General features: G+C 36.8%; 2 protein-coding genes across 5 annotated transcripts; one reads left to right on the top strand and one right to left on the bottom strand.

Annotated features, from left to right (window-relative positions):
* The first annotated feature begins 272 nt into the window (after positions 1–272).
* LOC132617743 (putative cyclin-B3-1) lies at positions 273–15,223 on the top strand. 2 transcript variants are annotated; one of them, XM_060332818.1, is made up of 26 exons: positions 273–413; positions 485–524; positions 609–681; positions 1,438–1,495; positions 2,436–2,484; positions 2,569–2,662; positions 5,956–6,013; positions 8,487–8,544; positions 8,626–8,707; positions 9,178–9,210; positions 9,297–9,354; positions 9,724–9,781; positions 9,861–9,942; positions 10,054–10,086; positions 10,177–10,234; positions 10,348–10,396; positions 10,483–10,579; positions 12,282–12,339; positions 12,932–13,228; positions 13,322–13,435; positions 13,563–13,652; positions 13,745–13,906; positions 14,077–14,136; positions 14,378–14,476; positions 14,710–14,888; positions 14,977–15,223. In XM_060332818.1, the coding sequence occupies exons 1-26, from the start codon at positions 411–413 to the stop codon at positions 15,107–15,109; spliced, it is 2,175 nt and encodes a 724-aa protein (XP_060188801.1). In that variant the 5' UTR covers positions 273–410; the 3' UTR covers positions 15,110–15,223. The 2 variants fall into 2 exon arrangements, with proteins under 2 accessions (XP_060188801.1, XP_060188800.1); XM_060332817.1 differs by having other exon boundaries at positions 13,313–13,435.
* A 248-nt stretch (positions 15,224–15,471) lies between these two features.
* LOC132617742 (ent-kaurene synthase, chloroplastic) lies at positions 15,472–21,567 on the bottom strand. Of its 3 annotated transcripts, none has more exons than XM_060332815.1 (15): positions 21,482–21,567; positions 21,333–21,404; positions 21,199–21,242; positions 20,803–21,088; positions 20,547–20,727; positions 19,999–20,216; positions 19,795–19,915; positions 19,564–19,661; positions 19,259–19,473; positions 19,056–19,168; positions 18,858–18,956; positions 18,299–18,514; positions 18,064–18,205; positions 16,124–16,369; positions 15,472–16,032 (listed from the first exon to the last, which is right to left on the bottom strand). In XM_060332815.1, exons 1-15 carry the CDS (start codon positions 21,501–21,503, stop codon positions 15,697–15,699), a joined length of 2,409 nt encoding a protein of 802 aa, XP_060188798.1. In that variant the 5' UTR covers positions 21,504–21,567; the 3' UTR covers positions 15,472–15,696. The 3 variants fall into 3 exon arrangements, with proteins under 3 accessions (XP_060188798.1, XP_060188799.1, XP_060188797.1); XM_060332816.1 differs by having other exon boundaries at positions 19,259–19,327; positions 19,564–19,648; positions 21,199–21,245; positions 21,482–21,555; XM_060332814.1 differs by having other exon boundaries at positions 21,199–21,245; positions 21,482–21,552.
* Between the last annotated feature and the right edge of the window lie 2,157 nt (positions 21,568–23,724).

The raw sequence follows: 23,724 nt of genomic DNA, 5'->3' as shown, positions 1-23,724 counted from the left end.
CTTAAGGGTATACTTGGCCCATAGTATAACGGTAAGGACACAATTGGCCCAATAGTATAATGAAGGATATAAATAAAATATTTCCAAAAGTTCAGGGGTATATTTGCCCCATAATATAACTGTAAGAACACAATTGACCCAATAGTATAACAAAAGTATAAATAAACTATTTCTGAAAGTTCAGGGGTAAATTTGAGCCTTTTGTATATTTCAAATGGGGGGGGGGGGGGGGGTGGTGCAAGTGATTTGATTGTGTTCGTGGGCAGGGGGCAAGAAACAAAGGACAATAGTGTAAAAAGCCACTTCAGGAATTCAAAACGGTGGAGAACTCGCTCGGATTCCTGTAAGCACAAAGCTCTAGTCTTCTCAGATCTAAGCCTCGCCATACAAAGAGAAGGAGGACATTCTTCATGGTACATTTCACTAATCTCTGTCATTTGGTTTTCTTACTACTGATATTAATTATGTAATTTCATGTGTTTAGGGTAAACTGAACTCGCAGAAGCATAAATCCATCCAAAACGGTGCTTCCTCTCTCTTTTCCCCCTCCCTGTGTTTTACTGAGTTATTTCCCAAAATGGGCTTAGAATCTGCTGCTTCATCTACAGATGGAGTTAGAGAACTCAAAATATACGAAGAGGCAGATAAGATAAACATGCGAAGCCGTGATTCTCTCAGCAAGTAAGCCTATTATCTTCTCTTCAATACACTTCTCTTGTATTACCATTCCTTACTTCGGTTTGGTTTTTAGAAATTCCATTTTCGGTTTCTCCATAGTGTACACCGAATACCGAACCGTAGTTTTTTCAGTTCGGTTCTTCGGTGTGGACCTAATATGCTGGGCTCCGCTTAAAAAAAGGCTATTTCCGGAATTACAAAATTGTATCACATTTGAAGGTTGCGGAATGCAAACTACATATTCCTATTCTAAAGTCATTAAGCAGTGATTTCATGCATTAAATATTAATCTGTCAAACATAAATTGTTAAAGTAAGACCTTTCTGATCATCTGCTCCTTTCTTCTTCTTCTTCTTCTTCAGGTTTCACTAGTTTATGATATTTTTGCATGAAATTTCTTAATTTGGCTCAATAGTTCGAGCAGATAGGGCACACAAAATTAGATACAGCAAAAATATATGGTTCTGAGCCGGCTATGAGAAAGGCATTAAGAGCTTAAGATGAGCAATTTCTTATTTGAGAATTTGCTTCCTCCACTGAAATCACAAAAAATAAGTATTTCGGTTAAACCGAAATCTTAAAGCCGAAACCGAAATTTTAAAATCAATACCGAAGATCGACTGAAGAACCGAATTAGCTCGATTCAGTCCGGTTTTTCGTTTTTTATGCCCACCCCTACAATTAGTACTTGAAAGATGACAAAAAAAATTAGACTTACTTTTTTGTTTTTACGTACATGTGGCCATCTCATGTTTGTAGGGGAAAGTCTGGTGCGCTTAACATGGGTGATGTGCAGACCAGCAGGAAGAGCTTAAAGGTTGGTCCTATTTCGTTTCCTTTTTTTTTTTTTCGTAAATAAGCTGCATATCTAGGCAGTCGGGGTTATATTTTGTTAGTAATTCACTTGTATTTTATCTGGTAGTTTACAATTTTCACAACCATTCAAGAAACACATCCAAAAGGATGTTAGTGCAGATGACAATTGCGATTATCGAGGTGATTTTTGTTATGAAAAAACCAAAATAACTTAGTGATCTTTGTTAAATAACAACCTTGGTGACCTTTGGTAAAAGACTACTGTGGTGACAACTGATTATAACAAAAGGGACTGTGGTGACTGGTGACATATGGTGAAAGATTGTGGTCTTCATAAAATGCACCTATAGCCTAGATGCCTGATTGTCAAGGCTCACTGGTCACACTTAAATTCAAAACAAGCTGAGTGGGTTGCCTTGCTCAGGCAGTTCTTCAGTTCTGTCAGCGAGACACTAAGACGTGCATCTTATCACCACGTGCCTTATCTTGAAATTGGTAGCACTGAACAATATCTTATTGTGATTTTGAAATTCCTTTTTTCGGATAGTTTTCTTTTTTGGTTTCTAGCTATCATTCTTGAATTACATGTATATCTTCTATTTTCATTTGTGTCATTTTCACTTTATCCCCGGTTTGAGCTTAAAGCCTCAACAGACTTGTGCACTTCTTTTTTCTCGTTTTTCTCCTTTGATAATATTGCTAAGCATTGGTTCGACATAAGGTTCTATAAGTATCTGGCATGCGTAGGAGTTCACCTCTCTTTACTTTGTTTTTTGATGCGTCTGACAGTGCAGAAGTCATAAATTTCGTTGTATCCTGTGAGCATTATTGCCTAAACTCATTGACAAATTTCATGCGATGGTAAATTAAATCAATTCATCATACTCAAAATCTTGATTTTATACTTTCTTTTGGTCCATCCATTTCCATTTCTTCAACAGAGTGATATCAAGAACGTAGAGAAGATAAAAGAAAAATGCAGTACTTCTGGTAAGTTTAGTGGAATTTGTTTGTATGGTTGCTATTTTTCATGTTTTCAGAACAGTTCTCAGCATACACTCTTTGTATTTGCAGTTAAGATATGTGTCAAAAGAAAAGTATTGACTGATATCAGCAATATCAGGGGCAACTCTTTGAGAACCAAATCATATAACAGCTCCAAACCGGTGTAAGTGATTAATTAGCATCCTGTCAAGTCTCACCCGAAGGAGGTTATTCTAGTGTTTTTTGTCCTAGTCCTTAGTTATACCTTTACGGGAAATTTGTATGATTGCATATTAAAATTCTTATGGATTTATATGCTTTTCAGCGAACTTGGAATCTGAGAATGGTTCTCTTAGTTCACTTTTTCTGTTCTCACATTAGATCTAGATATGAAATGGCAATGGTGCTTCTTCAGGAGGCCATTGTAAGCATGCACATAACTACAGTTAACCAATCAGCAGACACCATGGAATGAGATAAAAGCTTATGGCAGGATGATTAGAGTGGATGGAGTAATTTTGGTGAGGTAAATTGTATCCATCGTTCTGTAACCGTCAAGAAAAGCAAAAAAAATAAAAAAATACAAAAGCTTCACGTGGCATGTCTAATTTATTTTTCTTGATGAAGTAAATAATTGTATTATAATGGGGAAATCCCATGTATACAAGCAACGCGCCAAAAAATATTCAATAAAATTATACCCAGTATAATCCCACAAGTGGGGTCTGGGAAGGGTGTTGTGTACGCAAACCTTACCCCTACCTTGGGAGGTAGAGATGCCGTTTCCGATAGACCCTCGGCTCATGATAAAGCAAAAATAAGCAGGTCAAAAAGGAAAAAGGAACAATAACTACATCAAAACAGTACGTTAAATGAATAACAAAAGACAGTAGATAGTAATAGAAATATATGAATCTAAGATATAATATTATTCTCTACGAACGACACCCAATCTCATATGCATGTTGGAACCTCATGAGTACACCAAAAAGAAACTAGAAATGAAAGGCTATTCCTAAAGTGTACATACGCATTATCTATCTTGTCAAATGCTCTCATGCTTCTTTCCTTCCACAGGATCCACATGAGTGCTAGGGGCAACATCCTCTGCTTCGATTTTTGCCTCCAACTAGTACTGTGAACTATTGCCAACACAACTGTCTCTCTTTTCACCTCTTTTTTCCCCTCTCCTCCAAATCCCTTGCCCCTTACACCCTATCAACTTCCTGCAACCCAATCATAAGCCCTTACAGCTTCATTTCTACTCGAATAAACCTTACTATTCCATAACTAATATTCCTTTCAATATTTTCAACTTCTTTGTGAGTCGGCATGATGGTTTGCTTGTGACAACATATCCATACCACCAGCCGCCCACCCTACCCTATCTCTGAAGTCTATACCTTCTGCCTCATATTCTCAAATCTGAATAGAGCTTGCATGTTTCTTCTTGCTACCATCTAGCAAGATGGGTGAATCATCCGAAATTAGTCTCAGCAGGGAATCTATAGTATGTTTGCAACCATTTCCTCCCAAGAGGTTGACACCAAATTGTTGTCCAGTCTTAATCTTAATTTTGAGTTCTCCGCCTTGTCCTCATAAAACTATATCTTGTCCTCATGGTTATCAATGCACTTTGAGAACTCCTAGTTGCCCTTGACATTGTTTGCTTCGAGAACCCAATTGTATTGAAGTTCCCCCTCTAACATCCACGAAATATCTCATTCCATATAGAAGTGGACATCTCCTAAAGTCTCTCATTCGACTCCTCCCACTAGCTCATATACTCCCCTAAGGCCCCAAACATCCCCACTTACTACATTTTTAATGCAAGATGTTATTATGAATTCTCATTTTCGTACCTCTGTTACTTCCTTTTTTCTCTCTTCCAACAAAAGTAGTATGACCTCAACATTCTCATAAATTAGAACAACATCCTACATGAGCCACCTCTTCCCTTACAAACTTCTTGCAATAAAATCTGACATAACCATCATTTTAGTTTTGTAGAAACATAGTAAGTTTGGTCCTCATACCTTTCATGTTCCAAATATAATCGTAAGATTCATAACCTGTCATTTTATCCTTCCCGCCGCTTTGATAATGAACCTTTTGTTTGAGTCATTCATTTCTCTAATGTTCCAACATATAATTTTAATATCCATACACTATCATTTTATTCTTCCCGCCGCTTTGATAATGAACCTTTTGTTTGAGTCATTCATTTCTCTTATTCTCTAATGTTCCAACATATAATTTTAATATCCATACACTATCATTTTATCCTTCCCCCCATCTCGACTCTGCCTCTCTATCTTTCCTCTCTTCCCCCCTATACCTTCTCTCATGCACCACAATGTTACCTCTTCATGAGATCCACTAACCTCTTTCCTTCCTTGTCATCCTGTTCTTGTTTCCATCATTGTTTGCTTGCTCTTCTAGACTTTTGTTCTATGTTAATTAAACGTTCTATGACTCTGTCCTCCTTTCCCTCAAACAAATCACCTAAATATTCTTGCTTCTCAGTATAAACGACTGTCTTCCCCTATTCTTATTCTAATTTTGTGTTCCTATCAAGGCTTCATCCTTGATTCACCCCCCTTGAACCCAACTAGTCTCATCTTGATCAATAACAACACCTCTAAAATTATGCTCCTTGGTTTTTGACTTGGCTAGAGATTAGCCATTCACTCCTTGTCCTACCCTACACATGCAGTTTATTTGTCGTTCTTCCCTTTGTGTTTTAGCTAACCACTTCAACCTATATTCCATGTCGAACCTTTATCCATTGCTATTCTTGTCTTTTTGCCATACTTTTCAAATTCTTCATCTCCTTCAATTTAGATTTTGGAATGCCCGCCAATTTTACCACTATACATACATGTGGTCGGAGTTTCCATCGAATTATCCAGCAATGAGAACTTTCCCCCTCTCACACACTGCTTCCCTCTTACATAATGTCTTTAATTTGGTTTGTGCTTTACAAGGTTAATACTCACTTCATAAGTTCTTCCTTAAAATGTTGGATTAATTCATCTTGCTCTTGTGAGAATAGTGTTTTTTTTTTTTAAAAAAAACTAAATAGTATTATTCTTATTTCATAGCATTTTCCTTTCTTGCTATCTTTTTTTTTTGGTCCCAAAATTGTAATCCTGGACTTTTTTGATTAACCATTGTAGTCAAGGAAGGGTAATATCGAAAAGATTATAGTTTGAACTTTCTGTGGTTTTTAATCTTTAATTGCCTCCACCTGGTTGAGCTTAGCTTGGAATGATCTGATTCCATCTATTGACGTTTTGATTCTTTACGTTCATTTTTGTTGGTGCTTCATGATGGCTATCTTTTCCTCTTATAGATCTTTTATGTCTCTAGATTCTCAAGTTGTCTTAACACTATTGTCTAATATGTGCTTTATTTTTGAAATTGGTAATGTTACAATTGTGTAAAATGTGCTTATTTTGTTCACTTGCTTCTTAGGGACTCAAATGTTAAATGGTCAAGGATAGCAAACAATTCATCAAGAAAATTTATCATGGTATGCAAACAACTACTTACCTTAATAGTATTCTATATGAAATTGGAGCATTTCTTGATTAGTCATATTATGTCTTCTTCTAATGATCAAGTTTTAAGCATTAACTCTTATAGGGAAAGTAGTTTATGACTGGACTTTTTATCTTTATTTGTAATGTTTTTTGAACAATAATAGGAGATAAAAAAGAGTTCTCCATGTCGTCGCTTTACATTAAGGATCGACATTGAGCTACTTCGTTTTTCTCCTAGTTATTTCTGAGCTTATTAACTTTATAGGGGATGAGGTTCCATGGTGTATGTCATTGATAAATGATATTGTGTTAATTGACGAAAGTAGCGAAGGTGTAAACCAAAAGTTTGAACCACTCAATAGAGTAAGGATTTTAGAACTAGTGAAAGTAAGATTAAGTATATGCATTGCAAGTTTAGCTAGCATAAGAAAAATTAAGTTGAGGTGACAATAGATGAGTTGCGGTGCTCAAATACGAACAATTTATATTTCTAGAGTCGGTGTTTCAAGAGAAACGTATGATAGATAACGAGGCTACCCGTATAATCAAAATAGGAAGGTTAAACAGCTAAAAAACCAACAATATTGTATGAGAGTGAATAACTGGGCCTCTATAGCCTAACATATCCACATGAGTTTTGTAGAAATATGGATGCAAAGATGTACAAGATTAAAAATAACCACATTCTGCAGAAGGTGCACACAACACAGGATAAAATGAGAGAGTATCTCTCGAGATGGATGTCTTGTCCTACGTGGACCTCCAAATGTACCGCTTCATAGGTGTGAAACCATGAGAAGTAACCTTTTTAATATAGAACAAGGTAGGCTTAGATCACATGGAAGGAAGTTGTCTCGAATGAGCTATAATCTCTTGAAATCCGTGTAGACCTTGCGAGCGACACAACAAAATGGAAGGAAAACATCTATATAAGCAATACCAATTAGTTAGGAATAAGTTTTAGACATGCTAGTACATTTACTCTTTTTTATAATCGTGGTGTCTGGGCCAGGTTGCGCGTACTTAAACTAATTCCACGGGGTACCTGCTATCTCCACCACTATAGGTATCGGGTAACTCTGTCCACCAAGGCTTGAATCGCTGAGTGCTTTTGCCTTCATTGGCATTTGAACGTGAGACCTTATGTGATTGAGTGAGTTAGAGTTCCACATTGGTTGTGGAATAGACCGGTGGTCTCCTTGTGCAGACTTGGGCAAACCTCCCCTTACGAGCTAGCTTTTGGGGTTGAATTAGGCCCAAAGGCCATGTTTGCCCTTGTTTGAGCTCCCATGTTATATTGTTCAGGCTCCAGTTGGCGGTCTGGGCATGCGATGTTAGAGTTCCACACCGAATGGAGTGTGGATTCGTGCTCTCCTTATATGGACTTGGCAAACCTCCCGTCATGAGCTAGCTTTTGGGTTTGAGTTAGGCCCAAAGCTATATCTTACAGTTCGCAACTCACTCCATTGACCGCTAGGCCACAACTTTGTTTGCTAGTGCTTACTTTAAGTCCAATGTCTGCTGGGAGTGCTTGAGTCTAACTAGAAATGACAGTCGAATGTTGAGAACTTCTAGTATTAGAGAGACTAATATTATATAGCTAGCCCCAACTTGCTTGGAATTAAGTGCATAATAGTTGTTTTTGTTGTATCGGAAGGACAAAAAATTAGTTTTTATTTTAATTTTAAACAATAAAAACTAATATAAAAAAGTGTATTAAAAAAAAAAAAAAGCAACAACTTTGGACCCCTTGTCCGAAGGACCAGGGGTCCAAACTTCTAGCGTTTTTGGACAAGAACTCTGTTCTCATCCCCTTATCTTTTCTTTGCTTTTTATAATAGCTATGGCTAGCTAGACATGAACAAAGCTTTGTTGTTAGGATCTCTTTATGCACACTCATTCCTGTGACAATGAGACCTAGCTCAAGTGGTAAGGTCTAGTCCCACCAACCCTAACCTCTCGAGATTATTCCTCTTGATATTAATCGTTTGGTCAGTGATTTCTCGTATGTGGGTAATTTTATTCTTTTCAGTTTGACTTGTAATCACTAATATTGTAGCAGGCATTAGCTGGTCCTGGTGATATTACAGACCATCCAAACAATTAAACCATTTTAGTTTTAAGACGTTCCCCGTTAAGGGCAGAAAAGCAGAAAAAACGGTGTAGTCTTTCACTGGAGAAAAGCAAGACGTTTAAGTAGATGTAAATACTCACTACAAAAAAAAAATAAAAAAAATAAAAAGTCTAGGTAGATGTAAAAAGTCGGTTTGAACCTGTCTATGCTTGTAAATATCACTTGACCATCTTTCTCTTTAACCTGCTTGTGATGATCTCTAAAAAGATAATTAGGTATTTGGAGTATTATTAACTTTTTGTCTGCTCAAGTTCTTGTGATCTTCTTAGATAGCAGTGGGTGGCTAGGTGCTGAATAGACTGTTGTTGTTTTTTTTTTGTACAAACTAGGGAAATGTGAAGCCAAACTTGAATGGAGTTACTGGTGACAAGCAAATCTTGTCACGGGGTGAGAATTTTTGTATTAATAGGATAAAGAAAAAGAATTGTCAGTCACAAAATAATGTGCTGCCTTTTTGTGTATGGGTAGCACCATTCAAAGATACGAAAGCCTCCTTTGATGGATCAAAGACCAAAATTCAAGGCCGTAAATCAGTTACCATTGGAATCAGGTACTTTGTTATCTTAAATATATATATATATATTTTTTTTTTTTTTTGATGAAGTAAGTTGTTTCATTGAAAAAAGGCATCAAGCAGATGCATAATTACAGGGGCTAATTACAAATAGACAAAAGCAAAAGAGAATTATAAGCCCCTATACATTGGCTCCCTCTAAAACTAGGGTGCTAATAAAATCCAAAAACTGATCAGTACTAGTCACTGGGGACAACATTGTCCAGCAATAAAGGTTTACTAGACATTTGGCTTTAAGTGCATGAATGGGAGTGGGAGTTGAGGAACCATCAAAACATTTTCTATTCCTCTCGATCCAAATACACTAAAAAATTGCAGCAGGAATCATATTCCAGATCTTTCTGATGGTTCTTAAATATAGTTAATGTGCTCCGACTTCTTTGATGAAAGTAATGTTAACTCTGTGTAGTTTATAAGTTTTAACCCTTTCTGTTTGATTTATTGAGGCCAACTGGAAGGAATGCTCTACCGCCATCAAGGTGTTTCACGTATCCCATATATCTTTCAATTTTCATTAATATTTTCTAAGCTCATTACTTGACACATTTATGATATTTTCATGAAGGAGGTCTTTGCCAATACTACAGCAGGTGAACATCGAGGGTACGAACAATAAAGAGAAGGTTGTTAGTATATATTTGTACTTTTGACTCAATTTGTTGTCATGTTTTGCGACGCTGCAAGCTTTGGCATAAGAAAAAGGTCTTCTGAATGTAAACTCTGAATGTAAACTGGTTTAGTCGTTTACTGGAAAAGAGTAAGAAATCTAAGTAATGTAAAAAGGCTGTTTGAAGTTGTCTATGCTTGTGACTATCAGGCAACCATCGTTATCTTTTTAACCTGCTTGTGATGATAGATCTTTAAAAAGATGCTTAGGTATTTTAAGTGTTAATTTTTTCTGCTTAGGTTCCTATCTTTCTGCTTTGGTTCCTATGTTTCTTAGATAGCAGTAGGTGCTGAAAAGATTGTTGTTTTTCTTTTATACAAAATAGGGAAACTTGAGGCCAAACCTGAATGGAGCTACTGGTTACAAGCAAATCTTGACACGGGGTGAGAACTTTTTCACTAATAGGATTAAGAAAAAGAATTGTCAGTTACAAAATAATGTGTTTCCTTTGTGTGTGGGTAGCACCATTCAAAGATATGAAAGCCCCCTTTGATGGCCCAAAGACCAAAACCCAAGGCCGTAAATCAGTTACCATTGGAATCAGGTATTTTGGTATCTTTAACATAGTTGTATGGGTCCTGACTTCTATGATGAATGTAATATTAACTCTCTATATTTGTATTAAAGTTTAATCCTTTCTGTTTGGTTTATTGAGGACAACTGGAAGGAATGCTCTCCTGCCATCAAGGTTTTTAACATCTCCAGTATATCTTTCATTAATGTTTTGTAAGCTCACGACTTGCCTTTTATTTGACACATTTATATTATTTTCATGAAGGAGGTCTTTACCGGTACTAGAGCAGGTGAACGTCAGGGGTACACACAATAAAGAGAAGGTTGTCATTATATATTTGTACTTTTGTCTCAATTTTTTGTCACGTGCTGCAAGGCTGGAATCTTTGACATTAGAAAAATGTTTTCTCAATGTAAAAATTATGTATTTGTTCAGGAAAATTCCAAAGAGTTAGAGAAAGGCAAAGGTATAAGTGGTGTTCCAGGTTAGATGCTCTACTTTGGATATGTGATTTTCAGTATGATTAACTATCATAACTTCATTGATGCTATGCTTTTTATCTATTTTCAGTTTCAGCAAAGCCTAAGGCCGCAGGGGATGTTTTACCACAGCCAAGCACCCACAACAACATCCGGAGAAATCGAGTTAGTGATGCCTCGGCAAGAATGTAAGTTCTTTTACTGATCAACTTACTATACAACTTAAAATTCTTTTTTGACCATCAGTAGTTTGGACTTGAATGCGGTGTTAGTCTCACCAAAATCCATATATGACAGAGATGCTCAAGTTTCAGAAGAAAAACAGTCTTCTCCTATCTCAAGTTAGATTGTTGATCTAAGTTTTTCTGCAGTTGTGGTTTACTGGCTTTCTGGTGGAAAGAATTGGAAATCTGCTTATAGCATGCACCATGTGAGGTATATGTTCTTCAAGAAGAGAAGATGGGGAAGGGGAACAGAATAAGTACTTAAGCAGCAAGTAGTGTACTCTTTGAGGAGACATCATGTCTCTAGGAAACATGAAAGCCAATACATGTTTTGGTGATGCATATACTATTTGAGCAATTAAATAATTAATATGAACATGTGTACCAAACTTCACCGAGTACCAACAAAGAAATCTACTACATGAAGGAATTGAGACAGCCCGTAGCAAAAATAGAAGTCCGAGAAATGCAGTACTGCAATTTGGGAGGAGAACAACAACAACATACCCAGTGTAATCCCACAAAGTGGGGTCGGGAGGGTAGAGTACACACAGACCTTACCCCTACCTTGGAGGTAGAGAGGTTGTTCTCGATAGACCCTCGGCCAATTTGGGAGGAGAATAAAAAATTAAAATATACAAGTTCAAGCTCTTCCTCCTTTGTAGTTTTCATTTCTTGTGTATCAAGCCACCACTTTCCTTGTTAAGATTATTTGACAGTTGTTTGGATTTTGTTAGCTCCTTGTTCCTACTTTAGTCCTCATGTACAGCTAACTCTCTTTTGTATACTTTTGCTATTAGCATCATCCCGATGCTCTTTAATGATATTATTTACTTCATAAAAAAAAAAACCACCGCTTCCCTTGCCTTAAACCCTGAGGGTCTGTTTGGTTCACATATTAGTTATGTGGGGATTATAATGCAAGGATAGTTTATGGGCTGATTAAAAATGAAGAAATAGTTATGTGGTGATCGACAATGAGGAGATTGTTATACATGAATTACTTTAAAATGTTTCTGTTGTTGTCTTTAAGCAGTTTAATCCGCACATTGCTAATACAAGTATTCTTAATTGACATTCTATCCCGCAAAAAATTTCATGAACTATGCCACCGAAACACTAAAAAAATAGCAATTCTAGGGGTGTAATCTCTTGAATAAACACATATACCTATCTTGCCACAGTAGTGTAGGAAAGTCCAAAGGGTTGCAAGTGAAGCTACTTGCTTTTACAGAATTTAGCAAAAGAACAAAGTTGATTATTGCTAAATCTAAAGCTTAAACATGTCGACCTGGAAGTACAAGTAGTACAATTGCAATTAAGTTAAAATGAAATACAAAAGAACCAGCTGCTTGCCCTTACTCTGGTGACTATAATACTGTGCTCTATTTGTTAATTTCTCTGCAGCAACATTATTTATATTAACATACTAGCGCTTAATATCTGTCTTGCTCCTTAAAGATTATAGTGCTTTACTGGTTGAGCTCTTGGATAAATGTTATAAATTGTAAATTTTATTGATTAAAGCCCTTTGAGTAAAGTATAGGTTAATAAGGCATGGTCTCTCAAGTCATCACGGGTTGAGCTCTGAGCTTGACATTCTTTTAATTGAATTGGCATAAATAACTCGATGTTCTTAATTACTTTGTGGCATATCTCTCATCAGGGCTCCCAAGGGTCAAGCTAAGGTGGAAATTGGAGCATTGAGAAGAAAATCAGTCAAGGTAAATGGAGCATTTGTCATGTTTCAATCTCTTCTCCTTCCCCTATATCTAGCAGGAAATGGTACCATGAATAGTGAATTGTGTTCGTCATTGTTGAATAGCAGCTGGAATGCCAAATTTTGCAATCCAACTAAATAATTGTCCTTCTCTCTCGCATTCTGGTAGCTACGTTTCCAACTCTAACTTGATAAAGACTCTGACTCCATTATTTTTTGTAGTGTTGGAAGGAAATATTAGGTCATAAATTGCAAATTCCTGCTGTTGGAACGAAGCAGTTTACATATTAAATCACATTGTCCGGACTTTAGTGGTTCCCTTTTCTTATCCCAATATGTTAATCATTATAATACAAACTTAGACATCCCTGACAGTCTTACCTCACCAGGAGAGCTATGGTCTTTAACTTACTTATTTTCCCTTTCTATAATGGTTATTTCAGTCCATAGTATCATGTTAAATTTCTAAGTAAAACAAGTGGAGGCAATGATTTCAAAATAACTGCTGTAGGTTTCCACTCTCAAAGTCCCAAATAACAGCTGATGTCTCTGTTTCAGGATAATCTCATTTCTTTGTTTTCTCTTGGATGTTCCAGACAGTTCTGAAAATTACAGCCAGCGGTCTCAATTCACAAACGTCTTCAAAGTCGAACTCCATGTCAGGTGTGCACAAATGCACCTCTCGAGTTGCGATTCCATATAAAAGGCTAGAGGATGTTAGCACCTCTTCCCTGTCAAAATATGCAACATCAGATATTTCAGCTGAGCGACCTCATCAAAAGGAAGTTGCTTCTAGTAGTAGTGGCAGCTTAGATATACCTGAATGTTCAATTGCCAGGAGAAAATCTGATCGTAGGAAGTCTTTTACGTGTTTACTGATGGCAAGGTCAAAGGTTAGTGTAAAAATCTCTGTTCTTTCAGATCATTCATTTCTTTTTTTATCCATACAGCTTTAGACAGCTGACATGAGTAGGCAGCTTCTGAAGGAGCAATGTGGAAGTGTAAAGCTGGAAGATTTGTCAAACATTTACGATGATTGCAATCATCTTGAAGTTACTGAATATGTTGCTGACATCTATCTGTATTATTGGGTTATAGAGGTGAGCTAATGATATAATTTCATCTGTCTTATTTAAACTAACACCACAAGTTACCCTCTATTCTTCCAAAGAAAGACATGCTTTTGTATTTTTCACCTTCAATTGCTTAAGTCGATTCTAACTGCAGGCTCAGACTCAGCCTATCAAAAACTACATGGAAATTCAGAAGGAAATAACACCCCAAATGCGTGGCATATTGATCAACTGGCTTATTGAAGTATGTCTTAGTTATTCTGCATTTATACCTTTTCGTTTTGTTTGTGCGTACTTCCTTGATCCCACTTTCAGGGTTTTACTTGTTTTGTCTAGGTGCATTTGAAATTTGATTTGATGCAAGAAACTCTATTTCTCATGGTCACACTCCTGGACTACTACTTATCATTAGCAAGGGTCAAGAAGAATGATCTGCAGCTAGTTGGCCTTACTTCACTGTTGTTGGCATCAAAGTATGAAGACCTTTGCCATCCGAGGGTAACTGTTTATGCATATACTTCTTTATTGGATTTCTCTTTAGGTATATCAAGGAGTTCATTACCATCAATATGTGGCTCAAATGTTTTCTATGAACAACTCATTTACTGGGTAACGTTCTGATTGAAACATGTAACTACTCATTCACCTCAAAATTCCAATTGCTACAGATCATGGACTTGGTAAGCATCTCTGGAGAGTCATATACTAGAGATCAAATGCTGGAAACGGTGAGCATGCATCTTCTTTAATTTCAACCAAAGTCTTTTGTTTACCTAGGCATAAGATAATAAAGGTTAGTTTTCAAGAAAAGTTTTTCTTTTTCCTGGAACCAGGATGACTTTGTTAAAAATCTCTCATTCTTGAGGCTATTTTTCTTTGGTGGGGCTGGGGGGGGGGGGGGCGGGGGGGGGGGGGGGGCGCTATTGTAACATGCTGGTGTTTGACAGTCTTGCACATCATCTTTTTCAGGAGAAGGATATCTTAAGGAAATTGAAGTTTCGCCTTAATGCAGCAACTCCTTATGTCTTCATGCTAAGGCTTCTTAAGGCTGCTCAAGCAGACACAAAGGTAGGGAAAACTTTTTGGATGAGCAATAACAAAATCCCCTTATCTCAAGTTTGTAATCAGTTCAGTGTCAATCATATTTGAAAATGTATAGATTTTTGTTTGTTCCCCAGCTAGCTTTTTCTCAAATCCCACTTAATATCTCTGCAGATGTGCTGAATGTTACTCGTGTGAGCTTTAAATCTTCTCAATCACACAACTAACATGTTTCTGAATTTCTGAAAATCTTCTGCTAGTTTGAACATTTGGCGTTTTACCTCATCGAGTTGTGCTTGGTTGAATACGAGGCTTTGAACTACAAGCCCTCTATGCTTTGTGCATCAGCTATTTATGTGGCAAGATGTACGATGCAAATGACGCCAGCCTGGACACCACTGCTGGGGATGCATGCACGTTATCAAGAATCCCAACTCAGGCATATTTCTGCATAGTATTTGTGACTCTTTGCTCTTTGCTCTTTGCTCATTGTGATCTACTGATACATAAATTCTTTGAATGTTCAGGCACTGCGCGGAAATGATCTTGAGGTTTCACAAAGCTGCAACAACAGCCCTTTTGAAAGTCACGCATGAGAAATATATGTGCTCCAGCAACAGCAGCGTTGCATCAATAAGACCTTTGGAGAGTCTCCCTTAAGACTATGAATTGTAAGGACATTTTTTGAAGCCTAAGCTGCAAACGAATAGTTGATACGTGATTCTTGCGCGTTGAAGAGAATGGGTTAAATGTTTATTGAGTCTCTGTTACATCTGTTGATTTTTATCGTGCGACGACATTTGTTTCTGAAAAAATTTAAAATATAGATCTCAGCTTATGCAATCTGTTCCATTCGACTATCCAGTTATGAATGGAAAAGGTAAAAAGTAAAAAGCGCCGGAATAGGTTTTGAGGGTACAAATGCTGCACGTTTACAAGGAAGAGCGTTAGTATTCATTTGTCATGATTTTTTGAGATAGCGGTAGCCTATTTGCTCGGCTTGCGTTTTCAATACAACAATATTGTATTCAGGTGCAGAAATGCTTTTTCCGACTTCTGTTATTGGCATTACTAATTCAATAATTACTTCATCTTTGAGATAGAAGTGCAAAACCAAGATAGTTTCGTCCCTTACACATACAGAATAGAGATAATAAACAAGTAACGGTAATCAGTACTTAGTTTTTCAGTCTTGTTAATAACTTTTCTTTTCCTTTATCTTTTTTCTTTCATTCATTTCGTGAGAACTATGTCGTTTCCCACTCCCAGTTTTGAGGCCCCAAGGTCGTTAGAGTTATAGGTTTGTGAATAATTGCGTTCACAGTATCGACCATCCCCATTGAACTGAAACCATCATCCTTGACGTAAAATTGATGCAGCACTTTGCTCATTTTCCAAAACAAATCCTTGCAAGCACGTGGAACTACGCTGCCCTTTCCTTGCAAAACCAATTTCAGGAGTTCTCTCCTCTGCATTTCAACTCTATGACTCAATTCTTCAATGGCTGCTTCCTCACTTATGCTGCCATTCCCATGAATGACGCTCAAGGTCACAGCATTTAGTTTTCCATCCTTCGACTCTCTCTGCGAAAACACATTAAGAGATCAAATAACTTAGGAAAAGATGAACCAGCACGGGAATTTTTGTGTGCAAAATAACGAAGCATGTACATACCTCAAAACTCCTTATGTCATTAAGAAGCCGTCCGCAAGTGCTCATTAACTTGAATAAACTGTGGTACTCGGGGTGTTGCACAACATCATCTGGGAGCTTGGGCCCAATAAAATAAAGTGCCGGGAGGACAATCGGTCCTATGGCAAATGACACATAACCATTGGCCATATATTCGTCCAATGTTGGCACCGACATATCTCTAGCCCATTCAGCTTCTCTTAACATAGCATTCAGTAGATTCAACCACTGCAAACATAATTTTATCTTTACTCATAATAAAAAATACTAATCAAAAAATCAACTGCAAGAATTTTCTACTTGATTTTCCAAACACAACTTGAAGTTAGACATAAGCACTTGCAAACAAAAAATATTGTGTGAACCTTATGATACAGAAAGGACCAATAGCTCTAATGCTGAGGGATATTGTTTATGTGACAAAAAGAACATCTTGAATTCGACCTATATGGTAAATTATGGTGACAGTAGAACTGCTGTCAACGAAATCTGGATGATGCAGGTTGAAGGTAAATATGCTCCGAACAGCAAAGCGGTTATGTCAAAGGTACAGTAACCATGTATCAAGACGAAGAGAGTTGTTGAACAGGACCAAGCAAATCGGAGAAAATGGGAAGCGTGGATCCCTAATAAACATGACATCAAAGAATTCGCTTCTTAGCACGAGTAGTGGGGCATGCGTAAATAGAATAAAGAATGACTAATAGATTAATGAAGGTCCACTTGTTAAGCTCAGTGCTGAAGGAAAGAGGTTGATGTCATCATGTTCTAAATGCAAGAGGCGGTAATAGTTTACCCTCGAATACAAAAGTAGTTGAATTCATGAGTCAGACCAAGTTTTACAAGTAGAAAACCAATCAGGTAAAGTTGTAAATGTTAAGCGAAGTGAATGATACTACATTGAGTAGCACTTTCATCTTTTACACTGCTTTTTCTATCAGTTTTTCTTAGGGTTAACTACATTAACCTCCCTTTTACATTTACATAGTCCAGGAGATCTCCCTCTAGGTTAAAAATTGCAATAATCTCTTGTTGGTCTGACTGTTGGATTTGAGTAATACCCAGTTGCCCTTATTTAATCTTTATATCCCATTCGATTAACTCTGCCATTTATGTTGAAAATTAGTACTTTGGGATCAACTCATCGTGTCAGATGCATTTGATTCATGAGTCATGACAAATTATAAACATAATGAACTTTTAAAAATATCCATTCTTAAAATTAAACAAAAGAAAGCTACTTATTAAACAATCGTGCATTATGAAAATATATGCATATTAATAACTTACTTTATGAAATATGCAGTGGTAAATCAAATCTGCAAGTGTTAAAGAGTCTTTTTCTCAATTTTACACTCTTCTAAAGATTACTCCATCTATTCCGTAATACTTGACCCAAATACTATCATAGGGTCAACAGTACTCTTCCTTGACTTTTATGATCTTAATTATCCTTTGATCAGTTTTAAGTTAGTTTTTTATGTGGTTCTATATTTGTAATATTTATCCAACGCTAGACCAAAATCTAACTAAGTAAACCATACCACTTCTGGTAGATATATATTTGAAACTATGTTGCTCAGACTCTTTAAAAATGTCGACGGGTGCATGTCGGATCCTCCAAGATTAGTGCATTTTTGGAGGATCGGACACGGGTACGGCACTGAACATTTGGAGCTCAGTGTAATTGAACTTTTTTGTTTTGTTTTAACACTTCAATTTGGCATGTCATGCCCCACAGAGTAAAATTTCTTCCCTACGATCCCTATGCAGAAAAGTAAAAAACCTCGATTGGCATGCCATTCAGCAAACAGTGTAGAGTAAGTGGGAGAATTATGGAATATGAATGTCAGAGTGCAATATCTCTATTAGTTGTCAAAAAAGGCAAAGTGACCCTTTTTTTTGGGGATAAGGAGACTTACAATATCAGTTATGTGTCTTGTCACGTTACGTGCTTGCCACTTAAATGTTTTGTCTCCAATCTCACGGATAGTACTGTGAAGCGCCGAAAATATAATGCCTACTTTCTCCGAACAGCAGTCAGTGCTAACATCGACATCCCACCTGCCAAAAAGACCAAGGGATTTAAATAAGAAGACACAGCTGAAATCACCAAGGAATAGCAAGAACAAAGAAAATATGAACGGAAACATGTACTTCTTAAACAACTGAACTAGGTTGTTCAATTCTTCCATAGAACCTCCAACATCAAAGAAATCATCAATCACTGTGGTAAGTACACCATTCTTGGCCCATGACAAGCGGGCATCAGATAGTTCAGGTTGAAAAATTGTGGCTGCAGCAGAAAAGTAGCAGTATGCAGACTTCTCTCTGGCGAACGTCAGTTTGTCCAATCTGTTTTGTATTACCCACCTGTTATCAAAAAACACTTTCGTCTGCACATCAGGAAAGCTATAGCACGAAGAAAGCTCTTCGCATTTTGATATCATAACTTTTTCAACAGGATAGAGACCCATCAGAAAACCTATGTGCCAAAGGTTGCATTTGAGTTGAAATCAACTTCCATTTTTGTCAAGTACAGAAGTTGAAAGCGAAGAAGTCAAACAGGGAAAAGAAACAACATTTGGGAGAAGTAGTATGTGCTTTAAGATTTTCAGTTTTGTTTAACAAATATACCACCTCTGATCTAGCTATCATAAAACAAGTCAGGGATAACTGGCTCCAAATGATGATCAAGGTTCAAAGAGATACAAACCTCTCAAGCTGTTTTAATTCTTTGCCGTGAATAGATTGGCAAAAGTTGAAGTCTTCTACCGCCAGTGTTAAGAAATCTTTGTTGCCAAAATTTGATGAACTGTCCCCAAAATGGGATGAAAAGAGTAATTGATGAAAAGGAGCACATGATAACCAAAAAATCACAAAATCAGTCCTCAAGAAATTTGACAGAAGTTACCAATATGAAGTTTTTAGGACTCTTGTATTATCTACATCATAGTGCTCTATATTTCTCCTGTTGGCTACCCGTTCTATGTTCGCACGAGAAGGAAACTTAAGAACATCATCCACCTAAAAGTAAGCAACAGTAGCAGTTGGCCCTAGCTCAAAGAGACAATAACAATAGTATGAGCTAAACACAATGCAACTTATGGTAAGTACCTGTTCATGGATCCGTCTGGTGAATCTGTTTGGAGGATAAAACTCAACTGAAAGCCTCTGTCTCAATGACTGTAAGGATGATGAGGTCAGTTTCTTTGGAACTGATTGATCTGTAGCAATAATCATTTCTAATGCTTGATATAAATCCAACATAGTATATATATCATTCAAATGTCCATTGCATTGCTCCTGCTCCAGAAACTGAGCTACAGGATCTATAATGCACACCTAACTCGTCAATACTATTTGAACAACAAAAAATATTATAAGAAACAAACTGATATGATTACAAGAAAGTGAGGTACCAGAGGTGACATTATATCCATGTCCGCGCAGTATCCTGAATGCCATGGCACAAGTGGCAGCATTTGTGAAGATTTCTTCCTCCCCCTGCAGCCAGCATCTTTTTTGTTTTGTGGCTAATGTCACGACTTGTAAAAATAAAACCTTACATATGTGTAGGCTTGGAGAGAGTCAATTTAACAGGACTAATTTTGTTCTACAAGCCCAAGGGGACTTGTGGTTTTGAAGGTTACCTGTACGTTTCATCCAATACATTCTGTATTTCCTCAGCAAAATGCCGACAAATTCCTAGTTTATTGAGATTATCGACCATACAAAGGCGTGCATGTATATTTACTGGATAGATAGTTGGAACTGAAAGATAGATATAGATTAGATAAGTTGCTTCAACATGCCATGCTAACTTTCAGAAATAAATAAATGTGCAAAACTTTTACCAGCATTCCCAAACTTTTTCAATGCACAGTGAAGGTAATCAAGGCAACCAGAATCATGACGGCGAATAAGAGAAGCAGCTGTAGTAGATGGTGAATTGAACAGTGAACCATTCTTCCGCTGATATTTCATAACCATTTTCCAGTCTATAAGTTTTCCCATTCCCTCTGACACATAAGCGAGGTAAGCATTAAGCTCCAATGAGCTGCTGTCATACGATCTAACATGAAGAAGGAAACTTCAATGAAAATATGGATAAGCTGAGGTCAATATGAATATCAGAATGCAATAATGTTTTCTTCAAAATTGCTTTTCTTTCTTGATGAACTTTAATTTTCTCATTGAAGCATAGTAGGTTAGCCAGGAGAATCTATATGATACCCATCTCTTTGGAAAGCTTGTACAGTTCAGTTACCCGCTCAAATTGCACGATCGCTTAGCTAGGCCCAGACACAGAAAAGCTACATCAGATTTATATAACTAGAAACCATTTTTAGCTCATATAGAAAACTAGATATAATTCTAGAACATCTTAATGACTAGAATATACCTTCTGAGCTCGATATCCCTTTTATGAAGCAGTTCACTAAAGACCTTTGATTCTAAATGAAGCTTCAAAGATAAGTTTTCAGCATATTCAAGCATGCCAGGGAATATGACATTAAATCCAATAGGAGAATATTGGTCCTTGTCAGTAGCGGAAGCAAAATTTAACTCGATAAAACGTAAACCTGCAACAAGCACAGCTTCAGTCTGGCTGGCGAACATAAAGGGAAGTTTTAGGTAAAGGAGATTCTAATCCATACCGCGGGTGATCAATTCTTCACCAATAGCCCATCTTTTAAGGGCAAGCACACATGCCAAAGTAGACGAAAGAACATCTTTAAGTAAGGCGGGTTGGTGATGAGGAAGGCCCCATGATCCATCTTCCAGTTGATTTTGCAACACCCAGTGTAGGCACTCAGGGAAACATGGGACTTGAGCAGATTGTGGAGAAGGGACCATTGCGACCCACGCAGTGTCGTAGGATGAAACAGAAAAATCAACTTTATGGAACAGTTTCCTGATTCTAACCTTGGTCGCCTCATTGCACTGCATTCAGTTTTACAAGATTAATCATAGAGAGAGAGAGAGAGAGAGTGTGTGTGTGTGTGTGTGTGTTGGGTAGGTCCATAAGATAGATAGATTAGTGGGAATCATACTTGAAGAGCAAAATCAGTTGATGGAGCCGCATCAACTACGCAAGCTGCTAAAACAAAGAAATGAACATTGAGAGAGAGAGAGAGAGAGAGAGAAAACGTGACACATAATCACTTCCAGAAGTCGTGGGACTTACCCAGGCGAGTAGCAGTTTTGAATTTGTTGGTCAAGTTTGTATTCGTCTCGTGAATCGTATGAGGTTTGAGAACTGTAAATAAATAAATCCAAAATTAAGTGGGGAAGTAAAAGGAAAGGGAAGCGTGAGTTGAGTAGAAGAGAGCAAACCTGAAAGGTAGGCGGCAGCCATGATTCTTGCTGTCCCTTTCTCACATACCTCAAAATTAAGTGATTGCGGGTAAATTACAAGTTTACTTTTGTCTCTCTTTCCATTTAATTTATTTTTATCTCTATTGTTTAATTTCCTTTTTTACTTTTTAAAATTGTTTTATTTTTAAATTTATTTATCTTTAATCTCAATATATTGAAATTTGAATTAATAAATATTGATTAATTCTTTTAACGGTATTTGTGATATACTGCGCATAAGTAAAAACAATAATTTCGGCCACCAAATAGATTTTTATTATCTATTCTATCAACAATGGGGACTGTTCTTTCTTTCTTCTCATCTTCCAATAGTTACTTCTTCTTATTTCATCTGATTGTTCCTCGTTTTCTTCCTTTAGCATAAGTGTGTCATTATTATAGTTTTTGAAACTACAATTTCATTTCAAATTTAGTCATTAACAAACTTGTGAAATAACGAGTGAATTATATCTACTTAAGTTATGTTGGAATGAGGTTATAAATTTATGTTTGCCTTTTCTTGAATTATATCTACTTAAGTTCTGTTGGAGTTTATTTTATCTTATGTTGGAATTTGACAAAGAGTATTATATTTTCGGTCTAAATTATTTACTTTAGTAGTATTGACTTGTTATTTCATAGTGTATGTCATTCATTTTTTCATTTAGAATTGATAGATTATTATTTTTATCAAACATTTGAATAATATTGTGGATATTTATAAATGTTAATCTTTTTCTCAGACATGCACTCCATGATATTCTTGCAAAATGTTTGCTATTGTTTTTAATAAATTAATTAAAGTTTAATATTATTAAATTTGAGAAATATATATCAATTATTTTTTACAATGTTAGTTACATCTATATCATTAACTAGTATACTTTCAAGAAACAGCATGTAACTCAAATACCTAATTTAATAGCATTTATAAATGCACATGTTTGTCAAATATTAATTTTTAAGATGACTACTTTGAATTTCTAAAATTTAATCAAATTATGTAATTACATTTGTACAATCAAACAGTACACTTATAATTACAATGTACTTACGTTATGACAAACAAACAGGACTTCATAATTAGTATACTGCATAATTATTAGGTTGTGTAATTACACCCTACTAATTACACCGATTCCAATTACCAGGTGGCTTTCCAAGCAGTTATAAGCCTCATTTGTTTTCATTAAGATTAAGACGTCTGAATCTAAATGCGCATCTGAATGATTAAGATGTTGTCTCTAGATATGAACACTGAATGATTAAGATTATTTGTTTGTCAATTTCTGAATGTGCATAATGTATTTATTTAAACATAATATATATACAATTCAAATGAAAAAGTAACTAAATAATAAATAATAAATACAAATTTAATAATATAAAAATATTATTTAATAAAAAATGAAACATTTATGTTTGCTAGCAATGATGGAAATGTTTGTAGTGGTGGTGGGTGGGTTTTTTAGGAGTAAGGGGTAGGGGGGTTGGTAGGTAGTGGTGGTGCTATGGGTAGGGTGGGGTAAGGTAGGGGGGGTTGTGGGAGGGTGGTTTGTGGAGTGGGGGTGAATGTGTAGGTGGTGGAGGGTAGTTTGTGGGGTGGGGGTCAGTGGGGTTGGGGTAGTGTTAGTGATGAGTGAGGGGGTTGAGGTGGATGGTGGGTATTGAGGATAAGAGGGTAGGGGGTGGTGAGGGGTAGGGTGGGAGTGGTGAATAAGGTGGGGGTTAGATGGTTTGTGGGAAAGGGTAGGTAGTGGTGGGGTTGAGGGTTAGGGTGGTGAGTGCGTGGGGTAGGGGGTAGGGTTGGGGGTGGGCGGCGGGTAGGTAGGGGTAAGGGGGTTGGGGAGGTGTTGGTGTTGGTGGTGAGAGGGGGGGGGGGGGTAGAGTTGGGGGTGGGGTGGAGTCAGTGGTAGAATTATCCATACAAAATACCTCCTCTTAATGATATTAAGACTTTGTTCAAGATCTTAACGATTTAGACCTATTTAGACCAAATAAGTGCTTAAATCTCATTGTAAACAAATATACTTAGTGGTCTAAGGTCTGAACCATTCAGATTCAGACCTCCATTACAACAGAGAGAAACATAAGCTTGAGCACATCTAATTATCTATATGTTTGGAAAAGTGTATATTCCCTCTGTCCATTTTTTACTTGTCCACAGGGGCGGATCTAGGGCTCGGGAGGGTATCGCTCGAACACACTCGATAAAAAATTAC

This window comes from Lycium barbarum, chromosome 11, assembly GCF_019175385.1.
Source record: "Lycium barbarum isolate Lr01 chromosome 11, ASM1917538v2, whole genome shotgun sequence".
NCBI lineage: Eukaryota > Viridiplantae > Streptophyta > Magnoliopsida > Solanales > Solanaceae > Lycium > Lycium barbarum.
The sequence above is the reverse complement of the archived record's forward strand: the minus strand, read 5'-3'. Positions and strand labels throughout refer to the sequence as shown.

Excerpts from the sequence above, each read along its gene's own strand:
- LOC132617743 (XM_060332817.1), top strand. Across the intron at positions 9,782-9,860 it reads CAAGCAAATCTTGACACGGG|CACCATTCAAAGATATGAAA; the intron begins GTGAGAACTTTT and ends GTGTGTGGGTAG. Across the intron at positions 10,235-10,347 it reads GTACACACAATAAAGAGAAG|GAAAATTCCAAAGAGTTAGA; the intron begins GTTGTCATTATA and ends GTATTTGTTCAG.
- LOC132617742 (XM_060332814.1), bottom strand. The coding sequence starts at position 21,503 with ATGGCTGCCGCCTACCTTTCAG. Across the intron at positions 21,246-21,332 it reads CAAAACTGCTACTCGCCTGG|CAGCTTGCGTAGTTGATGCG; the intron begins GTAAGTCCCACG and ends TCTTTGTTTTAG. Across the intron at positions 19,474-19,563 it reads TGGATATAATGTCACCTCTG|ATCCTGTAGCTCAGTTTCTG; the intron begins GTACCTCACTTT and ends TGTGCATTATAG.